Source organism: Oncorhynchus kisutch, linkage group LG23, assembly GCF_002021735.2.
Source record: "Oncorhynchus kisutch isolate 150728-3 linkage group LG23, Okis_V2, whole genome shotgun sequence".
NCBI lineage: Eukaryota > Metazoa > Chordata > Actinopteri > Salmoniformes > Salmonidae > Oncorhynchus > Oncorhynchus kisutch.
In genome coordinates, this window is record NC_034196.2 from 16,272,633 (window position 1) to 16,292,614 (window position 19,982).

Genomic DNA, 19,982 nt, shown 5'->3' on the forward strand with positions numbered 1-19,982 from the left:
ATGTATTGTAGAGTCAGAAGATGGCAGCCTGTGGGAACAGAGATACAAGGGAAAAACCCAACCAAGTTAATTTTAATTTACCTTTATTTAACTAGGCAAGTCAGTTAAGAACAAATTCTTATTTTCAATGACAGCCTAGGAACAGTGGGTTAACTGCCTGTTCAGGGGCAGAATGACAGATTTGTACCTTGTCAGCTCGGGGGTTTGAACTTGCAACCTTCCGGTTACTAGTCCAACACTCTAACCACTAGGCTACCCTGTCATCACCAAGAGCACCTCCAAATAATTACAAGAGAAAGACAAGGTGAGACATCTATTATTTGATTTTTGGAATTCGGTCAGGATTCGACTCCTGGTATCATATGAATACACATAAGATGTGGAAAATGTGTAGAATTACAGGACATTTCCTTTAAAACGGTTAAATTGTATTTCTGCCAACAAGAAGGGTGAACAGTTTGAACAGTTTGGGGTCGCAAGGTGTTTTTTTAAATATAAATGACAATATCCATCCGGACCTTTGCCACCTAGGAAAGGTGTGACAGGACCATCTCAAAGAGTACTGGAGTAGCCCTGCTATAGACCCACAACACATACAGTACATGGCTTCTAGGCTACTTTCTGTCCCTAACACTGAAACTAAAACTGAAATAAATAGAAATAAAAATGAAATAGAAATGTTTTTATCAAACAGAAACTAAATAAAAACTAGTGAGTCAAGTCGGAAAACTAAACTGAATTTCAAATAAAATGTTCAAGCGAATCGTAATAAACACTAATAGAAAATCACAAAACTATAATAACCTTGGCACACACACACAGACTCACAAACACACACGCGCACCCGGACGCGCACGCACACTCATCCATGTCCATATACAATATCAACCCCCCTAATTCACAGATAAACAACAAAGGTTCTGCATCACTCATAGAAACGTGGAGTGAGAAAAAGAGAAAGGGAGATTGTGAAAGAAAGTGTGTGCGTGCGTATGTGTGTGTGTGTGTGTGGTAGGAACACCATTCCTTCCTGTATTGTATGTGCTGCTGACACCCACTCCTCACAGAGCAGGCTGCTAGCCCCTATAAAGGAAACGTACAGACCCCCATCTCACAGCTGATTACATCAACACTAATCTCGCCCACCAGCTGGCTCTCTCTGTTGATGCGGCAGCAATTGGAGCCTGGGGACGAGGTTACATCAACACAGGGGCACCAGAGGTAAAAATTTAAAAAAGAGACGGAGAGGAGGGGGGTAAAGTGGGTGGGTTCAGGAGAGAGCGAGAGAGAGACAGACAGAGAGAGAGAGAGTGTGTAAGTACCTAGGGCTCAGTCTGAAGTGGGTGGGAGATAATCAGGTGGATAGTGCACTGACTGAACCCTGACAGTCACAGCTGCATCTCCTATTACCGCATGTTCACCTAGAGACATCCACTGTGCGTTCTGTTAATTCAGTTATTTAGTTGTGGTGATAGCAGCATTAGTACAGGCACTAAGTAAACACTGTTGGCCATTTTTTAATTATCCTGGAATATGACACTTTTCAACTATTTTTTTTAAATTAAATCTGTCCTCTTGTGTCACGCCTCTTATCTAACTGAATTTGTGCTTTTCAGTTAACCAGTTCATTCTGTCACTTGGACTCACATCTATGGAACCCCGAAGGGAGTTTAACAGAATCAGTCAATTCAATTACCAGATGGCCAATCAAACCATATCCCCAGGTTTTCATCTAAAATAAACAACACCACTGGGTGCTCATTGATGCTGTCATGATTCGCCAGGCTGGTGATTCCAAGACCTTCTAGGTGGCACAAAATCATATCTCCTGTATCTATGTTTAGCTGAATACAATGTATTCAATGCATTGTTTACAAAACAATCACTCATGTTTTGTGAGGTCACTATGAGGGACTAACTTGTCACACTAACATCAGGATAAGGAACACAATGCATCACAGAGCTCGGCTGGCTGTCCTGGAAAAGGTCACCTGGCAGCCCTCGCTCTCCTTCTTTCTTTCCAATCAGTTCTTTCTGTTGTGCTCCCTATCTTCCTCCTTTCTCAACCTCGCTCTCTCTCTTCCTCAACCGCTCTCTCTCAACTGCTGTCCCTGTCTTTCTCAACCTCTCTTTCTCAACATCGCTCTCTCTCCCTCCTCCTCAACCTCTCTTTCTCAACATCGCTCTCTCTCTCTCCCTCCTCCTCAACCTCTCTTTCTCAACATCGCTCTCTCCCTCTCCCTCCTTCTCCCTGTTTCAGTGTTCAGATATAATCAGGCAGTAGAGGTTATGACTGTTTATTTCCAAACTACCAATGGATGACTCTGAACTAATTCCAGTCTGCAGCACCCATTGACTCCATTGACTGACCAAGACCGCGATTAGGTTAAAGTGCTTTTTCAATGTGCACACAGCCAAACGGTTGGGTAAAGGTAATCAATGGCACACGTGTTGAGGACAGAGCAGCTGTTGAACCGCTATCAGCAAATAACTATGAGGAACTACGCAGTTGTTAGGTGTGACTGCAGTCTCAGTAGGCAGGGCAGTAACTTCTAGCAGGACCCAATGGCCCAAAGCAGAGAAACAGTTCAGTGTAGTTGAGGCAGTACGTTCTATCAGGCCCCATCTTGTCCACCCAGCAACCCTGATAAACGTCCATCTGACTTTCCCTTCATTTAGCTTTGAATGACTCATTCATATTTACTGTGTGTAAAGTAAAGTGTTATGTGAGTAATCTGTGAATTAGGATGCGAATTTGCAATCTACATGTATAGCATAGTTGAGGGTGTATACATGTATACTGTGTGTATTGTGTGATGTGTAATGTATATGAGTGGCTAACGTGTCTTTTGTCACACACACTGTCCTGAGTGGGCATTAGCATGCCTAATGCCCCAGCCTGGGATGAGGGTGAGAGGGATGAGTGGAAGAGAGAGAGCATCCTGACACTTCCCCGCCTGCAGTCTCTCTCCTGCTGTGTTGCAGCCTCTGTGTCTGCTGCCCTCTTTCTCACTGTGGAGCTCTGCTCTCACGCACACTACAGCACTCTGACACAGTGAGGGAACACAGACACACACACACACACCGACACAGGGGTGAATTAGAACACTTAAGGAGAAGAGTGAGTCGGCCTACTGTCAACTAAGAGGTGGTTTTGGATTAGCTGAGGATAGTTATCACGAGGAGAAGGAAGGAGATTGATTTGACTATCTAACTATCAGGAGAGAGAACAGGGAGAGATCAAGGTCCTGCTGTGAGTTTCATAATACCAGGAGAGCTCTCAGCTTATAGATGAGGAATACCAGGAGAGATCTCAGTTTATAGATGAGGAATACCAGGAGAGCTCCCAGCTTATAGATGAGGAATACCAGGAGAGCTCTCAGTTTATAGATGAGGAATACCAGGAGAGCTCTCAGTTTATAGATGAGGAATACCAGGAGAGCTCTCAGTTTATAGATGAGGAATACCAGGAGAGCTCTCAGTTTATAGATGAGGAATACCAGGAGAGCTCTCAGTTTATAGATGAGGAATACCAGGAGAGCTCTCATCTTATAGATGAGGAATACCAGGAGAGCTCTCAGTTTATAGATGAGGAATACCAGGAGAGATCTCAGCTTATAGATGAGGAATACCAGGAGAGCTCTCAGCTTATAGATGAGGAATACCAGGAGAGATCTCAGTTTATAGATGAGGAATACCAGGAGAGCTCTCAGCTTATAGATGAGGAATACCAGGAGAGCTCTCAGTTTATAGATTAGGAATACCAGGAGAGCTCTCAGTTTATAGATGAGGAATACCAGGAGAGCTCTCAGTTTATAGATGAGGAATACCAGGAGAGCTCTCAGTTTATAGATGATGAATACCAGGAGAGCTCTCAGTTTATAGATGAGGAATACCAGGAGAGCTCTCAGTTTATAGATGAGGAATACCAGGAGAGCTCTCAGTTTATAGATGAGGAATACCAGGAGAGCTCTCAGTTTATAGATGAGGAATACCAGGAGAGCTCTCAGTTTATAGATGAGGAATACCAGGAGAGCTCTCAGTTTATAGATGAGGAATACCAGGAGAGCTCCCAGCTTATAGATGAGGAATACCAGGAGAGCTCCCAGCTTATAGATGAGGAATACCAGGAGAGCTCTCAGTTTATAGATGAGGAATACCAGTTGAGCTCTCAGCTTATAGATGAGGAATACCAGGAGAGCTCCCAGCTTATAGATGAGGAATACCAGGAGAGCTCTCAGCTTATAGATGAGGAATACCAGGAGAGCTCCCAGCTTATAGATGAGGAATACCAGGAGAGCTCTCAGCTTATAGATGAGGAATACCAGGAGAGCTCTCAGCTTATAGATGAGGAATACCAGGAGAGATCTCAGTTTATAGATGAGGAATACCAGGAGAGCTCTCAGCTTATAGATGAGGAATACCAGGAGAGATCTCAGCTTATAGATGAGGAATACCAGGAGAGCTCTCAGTTTATAGATGAGGAATACCAGGAGAGCTCTCAGCTTATAGATGAGGAATACCAGGAGAGATCTCAGCTTATAGATGAGGAATACCAGGAGAGCTCTCAGCTTATAGATGAGGAATACCAGGAGAGCTCCCAGTTTATAGATGAGGAATACCAGGAGAGCTCTCAGTTTATAGATGAGGAATACCAGGAGAGCTCTCAGCTTATAGATGAGGAATACCAGGAGAGCTCTCAGCTTATAGATGAGGAATACCAGGAGAGCTCTCAGCTTATAGATGAGGAATACCAGGAGAGCTCTCAGCTTATAGATGAGGAATACCAGGAGAGATCTCAGTTTATAGATGAGGAATACCAGGAGAGCTCTCAGCTTATAGATGAGGAATACCAGGAGAGCTCCCAGCTTATAGATGAGGAATACCAGGAGAGCTCCCAGCTTATAGATGAGGAATACCAGGAGAGATCTCAGTTTATAGATGAGGAATACCAGGAGAGCTCTCAGCTTATAGATGAGGAATACCAGGAGAGATCTCAGCTTATAGATGAGGAATACCAGGAGAGCTCTCAGTTTATAGATGAGGAATACCAGGAGAGCTCTCAGCTTATAGATGAGGAATACCAGGAGAGATCTCAGCTTATAGATGAGGAATACCAGGAGAGCTCTCAGCTTATAGATGAGGAATACCAGGAGAGCTCCCAGTTTATAGATGAGGAATACCAGGAGAGCTCTCAGTTTATAGATGAGGAATACCAGGAGAGCTCTCAGCTTATAGATGAGGAATACCAGGAGAGCTCTCAGCTTATAGATGAGGAATACCAGGAGAGCTCTCAGCTTATAGATGAGGAATACCAGGAGAGATCTCAGTTTATAGATGAGGAATACCAGGAGAGCTCTCAGCTTATAGATGAGGAATACCAGGAGAGCTCCCAGCTTATAGATGAGGAATACCAGGAGAGCTCCCAGCTTATAGATGAGGAATACCAGGAGAGCTCCCAGCTTATAGATGAGGAATACCAGGAGAGCTCTCAGTTTATAGATGAGGAATACCAGGAGAGCTCTCAGCTTATAGATGAGGAATACCAGGAGAGCTCTCAGCTTATAGATGAGGAATACCAGGAGAGATCCCAGCTTATAGATGAGGAATACCAGGAGAGCTCTCCGTTTATAGATGAGGAATACCAGGAGAGCTCCCAGTTTATAGATGAGGAATACCAGGAGAGATCTCAGCTTATAGATGAGGAATACCAGGAGAGCTCCCAGCTTATAGATGAGGAACAGGACGTAAAGACAGAGGGCCACTATTCCTAACCTCTATTCATCACTTTTTGATGGAAACTTTTCATGGATTTCTCATGGAGACAGGGCTTGGACAGTGAGTGTTCCAGGTGCTGAGTGTTTCTGGGTTTGCAGGGTGGAGAGAGGCTTACGGTAAAGCTGGGGCTCAGGGCCGACAGTGACAGAGACACACAGGCCTGATCATAGAATCATTACGGCCAACAGGCATCAAAGAACCAATCAATGGACATCAACAGCAAGTCAATGAACACGCCTCCGGAACAATTATCCACAGATCAAACTCACAGGCAGGAACAGAGAGAGAGAGAGAGAGAGAGAGGAACAGGAGGAGAGAGAGAGAGAGAAACAGAGAGAGAGAGAAACAGAGAGAGAGATTGAGAGAGGAACAGAGAGAGAGAGAAACAGAGAGAGAGAGAGAGGAACAGAGAGAGAGAGAGAGAGAAATAGAGAGATGGGGAGAGGAACAGGGAGAGAGAAGAGGGACAGAGAGAGCGAGAGGAACAGAGAGAGAGAGAGGAACAGAGAGAGAGAGAACAGAGAGAGAGAGAAACAGAGAGAGAGAGGAACAGAGAGAGAGAGAGAGAGAAATAGAGAGAGTGGGAGAGGAACAGGGAGAGAGAGAGGGACAGAGAGAGAGAGAGGAACAGAGAGAGAGAGAGGAACAGAGAGAGAGAGGAACAGAGAGAGAGAGAGGAACAGAGAGAGAGAGAACTGAGAGAGAGAGAGGAACAGAGAGAGAGAGAGAAACAGAGATAGAGAGAGAGAAACAGAGAGAGAGAGAGAGAGAGGAACAGAGAGAGAGAGAGAGAGAAAGAGAGAGAGAGAGAAACAAAGAGAAGAGAGAGGAACAGAGAGAGAGAGAGAGGAACAGAGAGAGAGAGATTAGAGAGAGGAACAGAGAGAGAGAGGAACAGAGAGAGAGAGAGGGGCAAGAGAGAGAGAGAAACAGGGAGAGAGAGAAACAGGGAGAGAGAGAGAGAAACAGAGAGAGAGAGGGAGGTACAGAGAGAGAGAGATAAACAGAGAGAGAGAGGAACAGAGAGAGAGAAACAGAGAGAGAGGAACAGAGAGAGAGAGAGAGAGAAACAGAGACAGAGAGAGAGAGAGAGAAACAGAGAGAGAGAGGAACAGAGAGAGAGAAACAGAGACAGAGAGAGAGGAACAGAGAGAGAGAGAAACAGAGATATAGAGAGAGAGGGAACAGAGAGAGATTGAGAGAGGACAGAGAGAGAGACGAGAGAGAAATAGAGAGAGGGGGAGAGGAACAGGTGAGAGAGAGAGGGACAGCAGAGAGAGAGAGAACAAGAGAGAGAGAGGAACAGAGAGGAGAGAGAGGAACAGAGAGAGAGAGGAACAGAGAGAGAGAGGGGAACAGAGAGAGAGAGAGGAACTGAGAGAGAGAGAGGAACAGAGAGAGAGAGAGAGAGAAACAGAGATAGAGAGAGAGAGAAACAGAGAGAGACAGGAACAGAGAGAGAGAGAGAGAGAGAGAGAGAGAGAAACAGAGAGAGAGAGGAACAGAGAGAGAGAGAGAGAGAAATAGAGAGAGTGGGAGAGGAACAGGGAGAGAGAGAGAGACAGAGAGAGAGAGAGGAACAGAGAGAGAGAGGGGAACAGAGAGAGAGAGAGGAACAGAGAGAGAGAGGAACAGAGAGAGAGAGAGGAACTGAGAGAGAGAGACACAGAGAGAGAGAGAGAAACAGAGATAGAGAGAGAGAGAGAACAGAGAGAGAGAGAGAGAGGAACAGAGAGAGAGAGAGAGAGAGAGAGAGAAAGAGAGAGAGAGAGAAACAAAGAGAGAGAGAGAGGAACAGAGAGAGAGAGAGAGGACAAGAGAGAGAGAGAGAGAGAGAGAGAAAGAGGAGAGAGAGAAAACAAAGAGAGAGAGAGGAACAGAGAGAGGAGAGAGGAACAGAGAGAGAGAGATAGAGAGAGGAACTGAGAGAGAGAGGAACAGAGAGAGAGAGAGGGGCAGAGAGAGAGAGAAACAGGGAGAGAGAAACAGAGATCGAGAGAGGAACAGACAGAGAGAAACAGAGAGAGAGAGAAACAGAGAGAGAGAGGAACAGAGAGAGAGAGAGAGAGATAGAGAGAGTGGGAGAGGAACAAGGGAGAGAGAGAGGGCAGAGAGAGAGAGAGGAACAGGAGAGAGAGAGAGGAACAGAGAGAGAGAGGAACAGAGAGAGAGAGAGGAACAGAGAGAGAGAGGAACTGAGAGAGAGAGAGGAACAGAGAGAGAGAGAGAAACAGAGATAGAGAGAGAGAAACAGAGAGAGAGAGAGAGAGGAACAGAGAGAGAGAGAGAGAGAGAAAGAGAGAGAGAGAGAAACAAAGAGGAGAGAGAGGAACAGAGAGAGAGAGAGAGGAACAGAGAGAGAGAGATAGAGAGAGGAACAGAGAGAGAGAGGAACAGAGAGAGAGAGAGGGGCAGAGAGAGAGAGAAACAGGGAGAGAGAGAAACAGGGAGAGAGATAGAGAGAAACAGAGAGAGAGAGGGAGGTACAGAGAGAGAGAGATAAACAGAGAGAGAGAGGAACAGAGAGAGAGAAACAGAGAGAGAGGAACAGAGAGAGAGAGAGAGAAACAGAGACAGAGAGAGAGATAGAGACACATACAGAGAGACGAGAGGAACAGAGAGAGAGAAACAGAGACAGAGAGAGAGGAACAGAGAGAGAGAGAAACAGAGATATAGAGAGAGAGGGAAACAGAGAGAGATTGAGAGAGGAACAGAGAGAGAGAGAGAGAGAAATAGAGAGAGGGGGATGAGGAACAGGGAGAGAGAGAGGACAGAGAGAGAGAGGAACAGAGAGAGAGGAACAGAGGAGAGAGAGACAGAGAGAGAGAGGAACAGAGAGAGAGAGGGGAACAGAGAGAGAGGAGGACATGAGAGAGAGAGAGGAACAGAGAGAGAGAGAGAGAAACAGAGATAGAGAGAGAGAGAAACAGAGAGAGACAGGAACAGAGAGAGAGAGAGAGAGAGAGAGAGAGAGAAACAGAGGAGAGAGGAACAGACAGAGAGAGAGAGAGAGAGAGAGAGAGAAATAGAGAGAGTGGGAGAGGAACAGGGAGAGAGAGAGACTAGAGAGAGAGAGAGGAACAGAGAGAGAGAGGGGAACAGAGAGAGAGAGAGGAACAGAGAGAGAGTAGGAACAGAGAGAGAGAGAGGAACTGAGAGAGAGAGACACAGAGAGAGAGAGAGAAACAGAGATAGAGAGAGAGAGAGAAACAGAGAGAGAGAGAGAGAGGAACAGAGAGAGAGAGAGAGAGAGAGAGAGAGAAACGAGAGAGAGAGAGAACAAAGAGAGAGAGAGAGGAACAGAGAGAGAGAGAGAGGAACAGAGAGAGAGAGATAGAGAGAGGAACAGAGAGAGAGAGGAACAGAGAGAGAGAGAGGGGCAGAGAGAGAGAGAAACAGGGAGAGAGAAACAGAGATCGAGAGAGGAACAGACAGAGAGAAACAGAGAGAGAGAGAAACAGGGAGTGAGAGAGGAACAGAGAGAGAGAGAGAGGAACAGAGAGAGAGAGAGAGAGAGAGAGAGAGAGGAACAGAGAGAGAGAGAGAGGAACAGATAGAGAGAGAGAGAAACAGAGAGAGAGAGAGAGAAACAGAGAGAGACAGGAACAGAGAGAGAGAGGAACAGAGAGAGAGAGAAACAGAGAAAGAGAGGAACAGAGGAGAGAGAGAGAGAAAAAGAGAGAGAGGAACAGAGAAATGAACAGAGAGAGAGAAACAGAGAGAGAGAAACAGAGAGAGAGAGAGGAACAGAGAGAGAGAGAGGAACAGAGAGAGAGAGAGAGAGAGAGAGAGAGAAACAGAGAGAGAGCCAGAGGAGCAGAGAGAGAGAGAGAGAGAAACAGAGAAAGAGGAACAGAGAGAGAGAGAGAGAGAAACAGAGAAAGAGGAACAGAGAGAGAGAGAGAGAAACAGAGAGAGAGCCAGAGGAGCAGAGAGAGAGAGAGAGAGAGAGAGAAACAGAGAGAGAGCCAGAGGAGCAGAGAGAGAGAGAGAGAGAGAGAGAAACAGAGAGAGAGAGAGGAACAGAGAGAGAGAGGAACAGAGAGAGAGAGAGAGAGAGAGAGAGAAACAGAGAGAGGGAGAGGATCAGAGAGAGAGAAACAGAGAGAGAGAGGAACAGAGAGAGAGAGAGAGAAACAGAGAGAGAGAGGAACAGATAGAGAGAGAGAGAAACAGAGAGAGAGAGAGAGAGGCACAGAGAGAGAGAGAGGAACAGAGAGAGAGCCAGAGGAGCAGAGAGAGAGAACAGGAGGAGTGTTTTTAACTGCTGAGTGTCTCTGGGGTGAGAGAGGGACACGTCTGTGTTTAGTGACAGGGGGCATGGGGGTGAGACTGAAGAGGACTGACAGGTCTCTGTAAAACTACAGGGGCAGAGAGGCCTCAGTCGCCTTTATCCCAGGCAGTAGGGGAAGGACAGGAGGAATCGAGAGGCCAGAGTGTGTGGTGGGTGTTTAACAACTGATATACACTGACCACTCTGCAAGGACAGACATGTTAACATCATGTACCTTCATGTGCCCTAGACCATGCCATGTGTTGGTCATGTGCCTCTTGGCATGCTTCCTATGTTGGTGTGAGAGAGAATCAGTGACGTGGTGGATGATTGAAAGATATGACCATGATCTGACTGCACATGGTTAATGTACTGTACATGTACAGCAGTACGAGTCTGGGATGAGCATTCCAGGTGAAGCTGGTTGAGAGAATGCCAAGAGTGTGCAAAGCTGTCATCAAGGTAAAGGGTGGCTACTTTGAAGAATCTCAAATATAAAATATATTTAGATTTGTTGAACACTTTTTTGGTTACTACATAATTCCATATGTGTTATTTCATAGTGTCGTCACTACTATTCTGCAATGTAGAAAATTGTATGAAGATGACTGGTACTGTACATGCCAGGGTGTTTTGACTGGTACTGTACATACCAGGGTGTTTTGACTGGTACTGTACATACCAGGGTGTTTTGACTGGTACTGTACATACCAGGGTGTTTTGACTGGTACTGTACATACCAGGGTGTTTTGACTGGTACTGTACATACCAGGGTGTTTTGACTGGTACTGTACATACCAGGGTGTTTTGACTGGTACTGTACATACCAGGGTGTTTTGACTGGTACTGTACATACCAGGGTGTTTTGACTGGTACTGTACATACCAGGGTGTTTTGACTGGTACTGTACATACCAGGGTGTTTTGACTGGTACTGTACATACCAGGGTGTTTTGACTGGTACTGTACATGCCAGGGTGTTTTGACTGGTACTGTACATGCCAGGGTGTTTTGACTGGTACTGTACATACCAGGGTGTTTTGACTGGTACTGTACATACCAGGGTGTTTTGGATTAAATTACATTTTCCCCAAATGGCATTCTGGAGGGCAGTCGGTAGTTGGTAGAACATGGCGCTTGCAATGCCAGGGTTGTCGGTTCAATTCCCACGGGGAACCAGTACAGAAAATCTAATAAAATGCACTCACTACTGTAAGTCGCTCTGGATAAGAGTATCTGCTAATTGACAACAACGTAAAGGAACCAAACAGGCTGTGATTTGTTTTCACCACATTAGGCTGGCCAGACAGGACAGAAGTGACTTAGTCACCTCTCACCAAGCTGTGTAGTATTTATTAATGGCCAGAGCCCGTCTCTGTGTCCCCTGGTCTGGCATGGGGCCTAATGGACACGCTCCATCAACTCATTACCCAGACCGCCAGGATGAAACTGCTTTATTTGTGGAGCCAGCGAGCAGGGAGAACAGATTGAACAAATAAAGAGAAATCAGAAAGCGGTTTCGCAGCACCCAATAAACTAGTGTGAGCTATTTCCTTTGACGTGACACAAAGAGATATGAGGTAGAGTTTAGATGTGATCTGAGCCATCTGATACTGGACTTCCATGTGGTCCTTCCAGAACGGGTTATCAATAGAGGCCGTGGTATAAGTAGGAGTGGGCCGAGATCTAACCTGTTACCACAATTAAACAACCGTGTCTGATTGAGCGATACAGTGAACATATTCAATGTTCCTCTTTCTCAAATGGGCAATGGGAGGAGAGAAGACATACCTGATCCCCTTGATCTGTGCGATGCTGTGGTGGGAGATCCTGGACAGGGCTGAGATCACCTGGAACACACAGCAGAGAGAGAACACAGTCAATGACACGGTCATAGTCAGACACAAAGTCTACAACACAGTCGGCAACACAGTCAGCATCTCCTCACTCAGTCAGTAAGACAGGCCCGTCTGCTCCGCCTAAATCTGGTGAATAGATGTTAAACTTAATGTGTTGACGAGCGAGGAGAGCAATGTGGTGTTTCTTAGCAACATCGTCATGCGCAGCCACACACAGGATTGTGTGTGAGCATAATGCAGGCCACCATGTTAATGATGACATCCAGAGACATGTGGTGCCAAATGCCCCCGCACAGTCACGGACCTGGGCCACTTTACTCAGATCAGACCCCCCCCCACCCCCACCCCCCCCTCCCATGTTCCCTCTCTCTCTCTATCTCACGCTTGCTCTCTCTCTTTCTCTACCTCTCCCTCTCTATCTCACGCTTGCTCTCCCTCTCTCTCCTCTGGTGAAACCAGTGCGGTATAACAAGGTTAAATGCGTGCCTGTATTTAAACTGATTTAATGCTGGTCGTGAGTCACATGTGAGTGGGCTTATGGGTGGCTGTTTGGCGGGCTTTGAGATGGCGTGCTGGAGGCTCCTCCAAGGCTAATACAGACATATGATGGAGCCCGTCCCAACCCCTCCTAACCGCCAAAATTCTGCTTCCACGCCTCATTATGCACTCCTGGGTGTGTTTGTGCCTCCATGGCCATGGCGATGCCAGCTGTCCCCCACCAGAGACAGAGGAAACAGTTATACCCCTCCTCTCTCTACTCTCTCCCTTCTCCCCTCCCTCCATCATTATACACCTCCTCTCTCTACTCTCTCCCTTCTCCCCTCCCTCCATCATTATACCCCTCCTCTCTCTACTCTCTCCATTCTCCCCTCCATCCATCATTATACACCTCCTCTCTCTACTCTCTCCCTTCTCCCCTCCCTCCATCATTATACACCTCCGCTCTCTACTCTCTCCCTTCTCCCCTCCCTCCATCATTATACACCTCCTCTCTCTACTCTCTCCCTTCTCCCCTCCCTCCATCATTATACACCTCCTCTCTCTACTCTCTCCCTTCTCCCCTCCCTCCATCATTATACACCTCTGCTCTCCGCTCTAAACTGCATAATGAAAGTGTTTAACTTCAATGGGAGTCTAGGGTGCTTCAAAGGCAGGTGGAGCTCAGGCTAAGTGCTAGTGTGAAGCGGGTTAGGACCAAGCACCAGTCTAAGGACCATGGCGTGGCTCAACCACCCAGAGGAATGAATACCTGACCGATATGGTAAGCCATACACTGCGATGGTGAATGGACGTTATGGCTGCTCCATTGTCCCTTTCAGTACATGAATATGTATAGGCTTGCATCTGTCAGCCTTTTAAAACACTGTGGGGACTCTGAATGCTGAAGTGTTGCTTTCCGTGTGGCTAAAGACCCATGTAATGAGCAGACATGCCATGCTGCCTCTAACATAGGCTATACTCTATTACACAGACGCTTACCTGGCACTCATAATGCACTTTGGACTGAGACTGGAAATCTGCATGAAAATGGCCACTGTAGAGAATAGTGTATTAGGTGACTTTAGTCCCATCACTTGGTTAAGGCCTTTGATATAGGGTGCTTTGTCATTCCAGATCCATGGGTTGGCACACCACCCACCTAATCTAGCTGCAGGGCTGGGGCATGCCCCCATATGGTGCCCTGGTCTCACCCATTGGCAGAGGGGAGAAATGATGAGGCTGGAATAGAGCATTACCCTGCCTTTCAGTGCCATGTCTTTCCTGTTCATGCCTCACTGGGTAATATTGGGTTATGGGCATGAATATGAATTAAGCCTTAATATGGTGACACCAACACAGTGAGATGAACTAAATATGAGAACCAGATCATGTAAATCACTCTCTTTTTATTTACCCCCCCCCTTCTCTGTCTCTCACTATGCTCTCTTCACCCTTCTATCTAACCTCTGCCCTTTCACCCTTCTATCTAACCTCTGCCTCTTCACCCTTCTATCTAACCTCTGCCCTTTCACCCTTCTATCTAACCTCTGCCCTTTCACCCTTCTATCTAACCTCTGCCTCTTCACTCTTCTATCTAACCTCTGCCTCTTCACCCTTCTATCTAACCTCTGCCCTTTCACCCTTCTATCTAACCTCTGCCTCTTCACTCTTCTATCTAACCTCTGCCTCTTCACCCTTCTATCTAACCTCTGCCCTATCACCCTTCTATATAACCTCAGCCCTTTCACCCTTCTATCTAATTTCTGCCTCTTCACCCTTCTATCTAACCCCTGCCCTTTCACCCTTCTATCTAACCTCTGCCTCTTCACCCTTCTATCTAACCTCTGCCTCTTCATCTAACCTTCATCTTCATCTTCATCTAACCTCTGCTCCTTCTATCTAACCTCTACACCTTCATCCTTCTATCTAACCTCTACACCTCTGCTCCTTCTATCTAACCTCTGCTCCTTCATCCTTCTCTCTAACCTCTGCTCCTTCTATCTAACCTCTGCTCCTTCTATCTAACCTCTGCTCCTTCTATCTAACCTCTGCTCCTTCTATCTAACCTCTGCTCCTTCTATCTAACCTCTGCTCCTTCTATCTAACCTCTGCTCCTTCTATCTAACCTCTGCTCCTTCTATCTAACCTCTGCTCCTTCTATCTAACCTCTGCTCTTTCATCCTTCTGTCTAACCTCTGCCTCTTCACCCTTCTATCTAACCTCTGCCTCTTCATCTAGCCTTCATCTTCATCTTCATCTAACCTCTGCTCCTTCTATCTAACCTCTACACCTTCATCCTTCTATCTAACCTCTACACCTCTGCTCCTTCTATCTAACCTCTGCTCCTTCATCCTTCTATCTAACCTCTGCTCCTTCTATCTAACCTCTGCTCCTTCTATCTAACCTCTGCTCCTTCTATCTAACCTCTGCTCCTTCTATCTAACCTCTGCCCCCTTCCTCACTTCCTCACTCTCCCCACTGTCCGACACCCAGTCCTCCTCTCCCACCCTATACTCTCCTACTCTCTTTGTCCTTTCCTGCAGACCAGTCAAAGGCTCTCTCTCTGTCTTTTTCCACATGATTGATTTCTCTCTCGTCTCAGTCATGGTGCCATGGGAGGCCCAACTCTGGGCGGGACAGACCAGAGAATAAAGCTTCTCTCACCCAGAGTTGACGAAATATGAAAAATAATCATCACAAGATGGAGTGGCAATAACACTCTCTACCCATCCCCCATCCCCACCCACAGCCTCACCCCCTCTCAACCCCAGAACTGGCCCTGCCCCACCACCCTCAGCCTTCCCCCTACAGTAAGGAAGGAGCTGCCAAGCCAAAAGCTTGTGACTGGGGATCCATGGCAGGACCAGCCTCCCTTATGCTTCCTGAAGTACAGCATGACACATGCATGCATTGTTTACATTAGACTTCATTTGTTTAGAGCAGAGGGGGCAGAGGGGAGCGGGGTGGGGGATACATATGTATAGACGAATCAGCTACAAACACGTGTCACAGTCCATTTCTGGGACAAGCAAACATGTGGCCACCGTCACAGCTGGGAACCCCATGTGACCAGCCTCAACCAATCAAATACTCAGCCACCCTGACAACTAGACGTGGGTTAATTTACATGATCATCTATCGTGTGTCAAAACAAACAAAATATGGTGCTGAATGCTATCGGCAGTGGGCACAGAGGGGTGGTGATTTGATTAGAAACAGAACAATGTCTCACAATGCTATTGACAGGTCACAGTGTCCACATACCACAACAGCCAATTACATGTATTCATGACACATCACATCTCACACCAACAATCAATGTACTGTAAGTACTGGACGCACACCAACAGTGAAATGAATTCATAGGACATCTCACCCAGATCCATTTTACACCCCTCTCGCACTCTTTCCAGGGTACAGAGGCACGCTCACACACCTCCCCCCTGGTGTGATATTTATGAAGCATTCACCCCACAGTGTGACGGCAGCACAGTTGGGCCCATCATCATGCCAGAGACAGCAGAGGAGAGAAGAGGAGAGGAGAGAGGACCAAGTGGAGAGGAGAAAACAGATGGCAGTGTTCCCGGCTCCCTTACATCATAAAAAATGGACAGCCCAGTCCTGTGTGTGTCCCAGAGCTTGGGGCCAGCAGGAGCAGACGCAGTCTATCCAGGCCCCAGCTCTGCGAAGAAGGTTAACACACACACACACAAACCTCTACGACACTGAACAGTGTTCGCTGTTTCAACTGGATGGCCTTTATTCCATGCAATATAGGCCAACTGTTCAGTTAACTGCTGTATGTAAAGCACATGTCTCCGTCTCTGAGTTAGCGCTTGCCAGCCCTGTGCTGTAAAGCCTGATTGCAGACAGATTGGCACCTGGACATTAGCATTAGCGCTAAATCCTCTCAAAGCGCCCCTTAAAGCATCAGTGCAGCTGTGATTATGGGGGATTTCACCATGCACATCCCGTCAAAGCCTGAAGCTATTAGGTCCACAGGCACGGGCACTGTCCCAAACACCCCATTCAACCCTCACTCAGTCAGTCAACATGGCAGTAAGCCTATAAGGCATAAAACCCATGAAAATATGGTTTCTATAAATTTGCATGATCCTTATAGATGAAAATAATAATGGGATATTACAGATTAAGCCTGTCAATAAGGTTGACAGGTTTTCTGCCCTTACTACTTCGTAATGATATAAGAAATAGCCTACACTGTGACATCATGACACTGAAACTGAAACTCAAACTGTATGTTTTTATCAGGGGCCTAAAATCAATCTGATCTGGACCTGTGCTATGCTTCAAAGGAAAGGACACCGTGGGTAATATGTACAAATGACCCTGCATAGATCTTTCTGGCCTTGTTGAGACCCACCAATGTGCTGCTGTCATTCCCATGACCTGTCCCATTTCACACTGAATCTGAGCTAGATGGACCAGCTAGTTCTTGTGTGACTTCCCATGGTGTACACACACACACACACACACACACACACACACACACACACACACACACACACACACACACACACACACACACACACACACACACACAGATACACACACACACACACACACACACACACACACACACACACACACACACACACACACACACACACACACACACACACACACACACACACACACACACACACACACACAGATCAATAGTAAAATAGCCTGTGAGGCGGGTTGCCGGGCAGTAATGGTCAGTGAGACAGGTGCTCCCAGCGATGGGGATTAGTTAAGGTTCAGTCAAGATAAGAGGGTCAGGAGAGAGGTTGATAGCAGAGCGGACATAAATCCACACTGGAAACTGTAGCCAAGTAACGAGAAACCCCCCTTCCTCTGTATGGATTTCTCTTGTCCTTGGAGACATGCACCATCCCTATGTACACTACAAAACAGAGGACGGTAGTAGGGGCCAGGCACACCACTTTGAATGTGTCAAGAAATGCAAAACTGTAAAGTTTTTCACGCTCAACAGTTTCCCATGTGTATCAAGAATGGTCCAGCACCCAAAGTACATCCAGCCAACATCACACCATGTAGAGTCCAGGCCCTAACAAATTGACAATGTTCTGAGGGCAAAAGTGGGTGCAACTAAATACTCAGAAGGTGTAATGTTCTGTCCACTCAGTGTATACCATGCATGAGCGGCTATGCTGTAAAGCTGACCATTGTGCATTTCAGCTGACATAGTGATTCAGCCAATACAATCACAGCGATGCAGTTCAAGCGTATCGCCCATCTGAATGTGAATCACTGCTGTTCAGATATGTATTGTGGTTATATTCATTTATGAATCTATTCGCTGTCCATTTATTATGAAGTCCATGTATTATGAACGAGGAGGATAACAGGTGAAGGGAGCTGGTGACAGCACTGTACAGAGTGGACTCACCAATGAGGGCCTAGCAAGACCCTGCTGCATCCTGGTCCTTTGCTGACCAAGCACATATCAAAGAAGCAGACATAGTTCCCAACAACCGTAAAGCCATACAGTAGCAGATACTGTATCCTGCCGGTGCAAGTGTGTGTGTGATTAACTAGTGCGAGTAATTACGCATGCGTGTGTGTGCACATGCGTGCGTCTTTGTGTGCCACTGTGTGTGTGTGACTGTGTGTGTCTGAGTGTGTAATTGCTTGCATGCCAGTGTGCCCACCTGCTCCTGAAAATCCCCAGACAACATCCATTCATGCTGATGCACAACTGATGGGCCAAACCAAAAAGTCACCCTCCCTGAGAGGATTGCATCACTGGGTAGTTAATAAGTCGTACACAGCCACCCCTCCCCTCCTCAGCTCTCCCTATACCAGCAGTCTGTTTGCATTCTTACCAAGCCAATAGATGCTGTGATCATTTCCTGATTCCTCCCAACTCTTCAGGCGAGAGCTCACTAATCCCTCCTCCTCATGTCTTTTCATGGCCGGCGACGGGAGGCCTGTCCAGCCCCGAAGGGCGGCAGCGGGACCCCTCTCCTCTCCTACGTAGTAGAGCCATCATTGGATGCAGATGTTAAAACAAAACAGCTTTTTAGGCTCTTCTCACAGCTGACACACTGTAACACAAGGTTGAGAGAGAGAGGAGTAACCTCTCCTTCATCCGCAGGACACATTTCCATTAGAAAATCGTTACCCAGATGTTATCAGGGTGTGTGTCTCACTGCAGTTGGGAGGGACAGCCACAGAGCAGGTCGTAGTCGACTAACTGTAATACTAGTCTACACTCCTACATGCCTCTTGAAGACTTAACTAAACCAAACCCGCATGTCTTTCATAAGCATAACACTGGGAGAATCATACACCTTCCTCACAGTCAGACCTGGCTTCAGCAAGGAGGGAATCACTGCACAGGGTTGTTTCTTTGGAGTTCCATCACACTGGACATACACTCCCGTGGGTTTCCTATTGACACTCGTCGGATATGATTGACATTCATATTAGTCTCAGGTGAGAAGAAACACGTGGACCATTGTAGGATGTCACATGTTTTCATGTTAAGCCATGTGAAGTCGCGCATCACAATCGACACCAGCTGCTTCGCAAGCAAACTGCATCCAACTCCTTCAGGACCTTCAGGGTCTACTGTATGGTGGTTCTCTGTGGTACACTATTGAGGACATATGATGAGAACGAAAGGGGCATAGGTGGTGGGTGTGGCAGGGGGCGTGGTGTGGGGGTGTGGCAATGGGTGCGGTTGGCCCATCCATGCAGCTGAATATTAGAAAACATTTTAGAGGCTCCCATCTTTGCGGTGTAGAGACATTTTATGATTTTAAAGCCAATTTCCTTCAATTCTACACATTTTTTGTTGTTGTAGTTTCTAAACTAATTTCCTGCATTTCTACACATCTTGCCATGGAGCTGACAGAAAAGGTTGCAGTTTTAAAATGTCTTGCAATTCTATGCATTTTGTGATGGCTATTGCTGTGTTCTTTTGCTCAAACATAACAACAAAATCATAATGCTAAATTCATTGTTTTGTGAATTTCCTATTCTCCCGAACTGCCTAGCTTTTATTTGCGTGATTGTTAGTTCTCAAAGATTATATTATAAACAAATACAAATACAAGTTGAAGTTTACATACACTTAGGTTAGAGTCATTAAAACTTTTTTTCAACCACTCCACAAATGTCTTGTTAAAACAAACTATAGTTTTGGCAAGTCGGTTAGAACATCTACTTTGTGCCTGACACAAGTCATTTATCCAACAATTGTTTACAGACAGATTATTTCACTTATAATTCACTGTATCACAATTACAGTGGGTCAGAAGTTTACATACACTGAGTTGACTGCCTTTAAACAGCTTGGGAAATTCCAGAAAAATATGTCATGGCTTTAGAAGCTTCTGATAGGCTAATTTACATTATTTGAGTCAATTGGGGGTGTACCTGTGGATGTATTTCAAGGCCTACCTTTGAACTCAGTTCCTCTTTGCTTGACATCATGGGGAAATCAAAAGACATCAGCCAAGAAAAACAAGTCTGGTTCATCCTTGGGAGTAATTTCCAAACTCCTGAAGGTACCACGTTCATCTGTACAAACAACGGTACGCAAGTATAAACACCATGGAA

At 46.3% G+C, this 19,982-nt stretch overlaps 1 protein-coding gene across 11 annotated transcripts in view; it reads right to left on the bottom strand.

Moving 5' to 3' along the window:
- The window catches only part of LOC109868347 (guanine nucleotide exchange factor VAV2-like), a 245,009-nt gene that overhangs the window by 60,984 nt on the left and 164,043 nt on the right, over window positions 1-19,982 (bottom strand). For all 11 annotated transcript variants that reach the window (XM_031802623.1, XM_031802621.1, XM_031802620.1 and 8 more), the window contains exon 3: window positions 11,842-11,900. In XM_031802623.1, the coding sequence (XP_031658483.1) occupies window positions 11,842-11,900 (59 nt within the window). The remainder of the gene's footprint in view (window positions 1-11,841; window positions 11,901-19,982) is intronic.